General features: G+C 39.0%; 1 protein-coding gene across 1 annotated transcript in view; it reads left to right on the forward strand.

Moving 5' to 3' along the window:
* Positions 1-4304, forward strand: part of LOC135559078 (voltage-gated purine nucleotide uniporter SLC17A9-like) — a 60386-nt gene extending 56082 nt beyond the window's left edge. Inside the window, exons 11-12 of the mRNA XM_064993442.1 lie at positions 3360-3408; positions 3819-4304. Of these exons, the coding sequence (XP_064849514.1) occupies positions 3360-3390 (31 nt within the window). The 3' untranslated portion in view covers positions 3391-3408; positions 3819-4304. The remainder of the gene's footprint in view (positions 1-3359; positions 3409-3818) is intronic.
* The last annotated feature ends 1696 nt before the right edge of the window (positions 4305-6000 follow it).

Below are 6000 nucleotides of genomic sequence, written 5' to 3' on the forward strand. Positions count from 1 at the left end.
GTCAGGGTGTGACACTTTTTCACCAAACTTAATCAGTGTTTCATCTAGAAATACATTTCACATTGGTTTTCAATTTACTCCTGTAATTATATTTAATTAATGAATGTAATAATTATAGTAGAAAATGTTCGGGTAGTGCATCAGCAGTTTTCCTCTTGTCAGTTTTCCAGACCTTACAGAGCCATGTAAGCAGGGCCTTCAGAAAGTATTCATACCCCCTGACCTATTCCACATGTTGTTTTTCCTCACCCATATACACACGATAGCCCACAATGACAATAAAAAAAATATATATTGAAACATCTCATTTACATAAGTATTCACACCCTTGAGTCAATACACCTTTTGCAGCAATTACAGCTGTGAGTCTTTCTGGGTACGTCTCTAAGAGCTTTCCACACCTGGATTGTGCAATATTTGCCACTATTTTTTTTTTAATTCTTCAAGCTCTGTCAAATTCATTGTTGATAATTGTTAGACAACCATTTTCAGGTCTCGATTTGAAAGCAGATTTCAGTCAGAACTCAGCCACATTAACTATCTTCTTGGTAAGCAACTCCTGTGTATATTTGGCTGAACCAGTTTTTCCTCTAGGATATTGCCTGTGATTAGCTCCATTTTGTTCCTTTTTTATCCTGAAAAAACTCCCTAGTGCTTAAAGATTTTTAAAATCTTTATTTAACTAGGCAAGTCAATTATGAACAAGCTCTTATTTTCAGTGACGGCCTAGGAACAGTGGGTTAACTGCTACCTGTTGCCCCTAACTTCACATTAAAAGCATATCCATAACAGGATGCATGTTTTGGAATATGTTGTTGATCCATCATCAGTTTCCTTTCTCTCCGGCAACTGAGTTAGGAAGGACACTTGTATCTTTGTAGTGACTCGGTGTATTGATACACAAGCCAAAGTGTAATTAATAACTTCACCATGCTCAAAAGGGATTTTCAATGTCTGCTTTTTTTTGTTAACACTAATCCATGTACCAATAGGTGTCCCTCTTTGCGAGGCATTGGAAAACCTTGCTGGTCTTACAGATAATCTTATGTGTGGCGTACAGAGATGAGGTTTCAATTATGTTAAACACTATTGTTGCACACAGAGTGAGTCCATGCAACTTATTACTTTACTTCTTAACTTTTTTAAACATTTTTAATCCCAGGCCCTGTCCCAGCAGGAGGCCTTTAGCCTTTTGGTAGGCCGTCATTGTAAATAAGAATTTGTTCTTGTCTGACTTGCCTAGTTAAATACAAATAAAAAAGATATGTAGTCTTGCCACAACAACGGGGTTGAATACTTATTGACTCAAGACATTTCAGCTTTTCATTTTTTATTAATTTGTAAACATTTCGAAAAATATAATTCCACGTTGACATTATGGGGTATTGATTTTGTTGTACTGTTTGAGTCGCTTATATATCACATGAACACACATAAGTCATGGCAAAATGTTATAGAATTGCAGGAAATAAACTTTAAACCTTCAAAATGTTCTCTCCGCCAATGTTCCCCAATAATAGGAGGGTGTGAAAAAGCTTGGAAACCACTGATATAAAGTAAATGCTCACATTACTATTGATATGACTGTCGTCTCATTTGTTAAAATACCTTTTACTAATACTTAATCCAACTGCTCTTATTTGATAATCAATCAATCGTTTAAACCTATAGGCTTTAAAATGGTTTGTCTACTATCTACGTTTTTTGATAATGTATGTAATGTATGATCATATAAACTATTATGGGCACTGTAATGTACAATTATCATCATGACTACTATGATTTGACTGTACAGTAAGTTTAAACAAAATCTGATATTGATAAGAGCAGAGATGTAACAAATGCATCACTTACAGTAAGCATGTATCCAAAATGATGTTTCTGAGGGGTTTTCACACTGTTAACACATTACTGTAACAGTGTATTGTAGTACCTGCCCTTGACATAACGGACACTTTTATCCAAAGTGACAACAGTACGTCAATACATTTTCATATGTGACCCAGTGGGAATCAAATGCACAACCCGGATGTTACTAGTGCAATGCTTTTACCAACTGAGCTATACAGGACCACAATAATACATAAGTAACATACAATACTGTAAAATACAATACATGATGATTACCATACATAATGACTACTTGTTATTGCTAATGATTTCACATAGTGGTATCCAGAATTGGTAACCATTTTAAAAGGCGGTGTGTGAACACAATTTCTTTCAACATGTAGCAGGATGCACAACTAGCCACCCTTTGCCTTAACGACAGCTTTTCACACTATTGGCATTCTCTCAACCAGCTTCACCTTGAATGCATTGTAAACAGGAGTTCCCACATATGCTGAGCATTTGTTGGCTGGTTTTCCTTCACTCTGCAGTCTAACTCATCCCAAAGCATCTCAATTTAGTTGAGGTCGGGTGATTGTGGAGGCCAGGTCATCTGATTCAGCACTCCATCACTCTCCTTCTTGGTCAAATACACCTTACTCAACCTGGATGTGTGTTGGGTCATTGTCCTGTTGAAAAACAAATGATTGTCCCACTCAGCGCAAACCAGACGGGATGACGTATTGCTTCAGAATGCTGTGGTAGCCATGCAGGTTAAGTGTGCCTTGAATTCTAAATAAATCACTGACAGTGTCACCAGCAAAGCACCGACACACCATCACACCTCCTCCTCTATGCTTCATGGTGGGAACCACACATGCAGAGATCATCCATTCCCCTACTCTGCGTCTCACAAAGACACGGCGGTTGAAACCAAAACTCTCAAATTTGGACTCATCAGAGCACAGGACAGATTTCCATCGGTCTAATGCCCATTGCTCGTGTTTCTTGGTCCAAGCAAGTCTCTTCTTATTTTTGGTGTCTTTTAGCAGTGGTTTCTTTGCTGCAATTCAACTATGGAGGCCTGATTCACGCAGTCTCCTCTGAACAGTTGATGTTAAGATGTGTCTGTTACTTGTACTCTGTGAAGCATTTATTTTGGGCTGCAATTTTTAAGGCTAGTAACTCTAATGAACTTATCCTCTACAGCAGAGGTGACTCTGGGTCTTCCTTTCCTGTGGTGGTCCTCATGAGAGCCAGTTTCATCATAGCGCTTGATGGTTTTTGCGACGACACAAAAACCATATTGACTGACATTCATGTCTTAAAGTAATGATGGGCAGTCGGCTCTTTTTGCTTATTACATTCAAAATGTAACGACTACTTTTGAGTATCATGGAAAATGTATGGAGTAATGCATAGATTCATAGATTCACCAAACATCTATTATTATTATTATTCAATGTTTCATTATTCCTGGTTATTTGAGCTGTTCTTGCCATAACATGAACTTGGTCTTTTACCAATAGTGTAATGGCCGTTGGCGGTGGAAGGAGGTGAGGACCAATGCGCAGCGTGGTAAGTAAAGTAATAGAACACTGAACAAAAACAACAAAGTGAACGAACAAAACCGAAACAATTCTGTCTGGTGCAGATACAAACACTCAACAGAAAACAATCACTCAGTATGATTCTTAATCAGAGACAACTAACGACACCTGTCTCTGATTGAGAACCATACCAGGCCAAACACAAAACACAACATAGAAAAACTAACATAAACAACCCACCCAACTCACGCCCTGACTATACTAAAAGAAAGACATCACAAAGAAACTAAGGTCAGAACGTGACAAATAGGGCTATCTTCTGTATACCACCCCTACCTTTTCACAACACAACTGATTGGCTCAAACTCATTAAGAAGGAAAGAAATTCCATTATTTAACTTTTAACAAGGCACACCTGTTAATTTAAATGCATTCCAGGTGACTGACTCATGAAGCTGGTTGAGAGAATGCCAAGAGTGTGCAAAGATGTCATCAAGGCTAAGGGTGGCTACTTTGAAGAATCTCAAATTAAAAATAATTCAATTTGTTAAACACTTTTTTGGTTACTACATGATTCCATATGTGTTATTTCATTGTTTTGAGGTTTTCACTATTATTCTGTGTGTGTGTGTGTGTGTGTGTGTGCTCCCTCTCTTTACATGTAAGTTAAGTTTCAGTTGGTTTTCTGTTATCATCAGGGGTACCTACCTGGCTAGTGGCTACAGTTGCTTGACATACTCTAATACTTTGTGTCTGCCCGAATCAAATGTTTAAATTATGTAAATTGGGCTGAAATGTAGAGAGTTGGAAACAAATGTTTTACTCTGTTGTGAATGGTTATACATGCTGATTTACTAAGAATATTCTGTTTTTTTTTCTGTTTTTCAATGATCATTAAACACAGGTGAAACCAGGTGAAAGCTATGATCCCTTATTGATGTCAATTGTTATTCATTCCTCTTCAATCAGTGTAGATGAAGGGGGGGAGACTGGTTATAGAAGGATTTTTAAGCCTTGAGACAATTGAGACATGGATTGTGTATGTGTGCCATTCAGAGGGTGAATGGGCAAGAGAACATTTAAGTGCCTTTGAACAGGGTATGGTAGTAGATGCCAGGTGCACCGGTTTGTGTCAAGATCTGCAACGCTGCTGGGTTTTTCACACTGAACAGTTTCCCGTGTGTATCAAGAATGGTCCACCACCCAAAGGACATCCAGCCAACTTGACACAACTGTGGGAAGCATTGGAGACAACATGGGCCAGCATCCCCGTGGAACGCTTTTGACACCTTAGTGTGGAGTGAACGAATTGAGGCTGTTCTAATGGCAAAATCGGGTGTAACTCAATATTTGGTAAATGTTCCTAATGTTTTGGACACTCAGTGTATATACAGTATCTGTCTTAGCTTTGCTTTAGTGAAGAATTTATGATTTAGCAGCTCAGCAGCAGTCGGTCTGAAAGACAGAGTGAGACAATTCTTTACTACTCTGCAGGACCATAAACCCACCATGGAGTGAAGAGAATCCACTCAACAAATAAAATGGGATTAAGAAAAGTTATGGGAAGCATTGGAGTCCACATGGGCCAGCATCCCTGTAGAATGCTTTTGACACCTTGTAGAGTCCATGCCCTGACGAATTGAGTCTCTTTTGAGGGCAAAAGGGGATGCAACTCAATATTAGGAAGGTGTTCCTAATGTTTTGTACAATCAGTGTAAATCCCTGGGTTAATTTAAATGCCTTAGAATAAATACATATTATTTTCAGAGAATATCCATCAAATACTATGCATACAGGGAGGGACCAGGAAATGGAGTCACAATGGGGACACAGTGGACATATAAAATACACATTAATACTATGGGTGTCTATAATGTGAACACAATTAGGATATGGACAAGATCAGGACACAGGACACATGTTAGGACCAGGTATAAACGGGCTTAATTGTCCATTGTCCACATCCCATCGGAGTTTCCTACTCCTTGAGCTGTGGCGTTTGTCACTGTCAGTCTGTCTGTCCAAATTTAGTCATCCATCATACCCAAGAGGCAGATCACTTCATGACTTCAGGATGTTGTTCACTCACGTATTTATTGATATGCAGTGATATTCAATGGGCTTTGTCTTAGCTCGGACAACAGACACAAACACACAATATCATCACGACATCCTCTGCAGAGAAAGAGAGAGAGTTCAAAAGTATTTTGTCTGTAACAGAGAGAAACTCATCATTACAAATGTTGAAGGAATATGATTTTAGGAAACAATAGGGTGTGTTTTCCCTTAGTTTATTAACCCTTGTTTCTATTTGTTTATTGTTTCCAGAGGTGTTAATAAACTCCTGGATTCCGCTTGGAAATACACGAGGTTAAATAGCCCCTCCACCCCTCTCGTCCACCCTTCACCCCTCCGCTCATGTCTTTTTCAGCCCTCCATGGATTCACACAGCAACCCTCTCTGCTCACATCTCCAGCACCACCAGATTTCCTCCCCTTTTCCCTCCTCTCTCTTTATTAAAGTTTGGCTGTCAATCAGCAGTGGCCTCGGGCAACAGGCACTGATGAAAAGGCCCCTGAGACAAGGAGACCCACATTAGATTTCAGTAAGGACATTGAAT

Source organism: Oncorhynchus masou, chromosome 17 (assembly GCF_036934945.1).
Source record: "Oncorhynchus masou masou isolate Uvic2021 chromosome 17, UVic_Omas_1.1, whole genome shotgun sequence".
Lineage (NCBI taxonomy): Eukaryota > Metazoa > Chordata > Actinopteri > Salmoniformes > Salmonidae > Oncorhynchus > Oncorhynchus masou.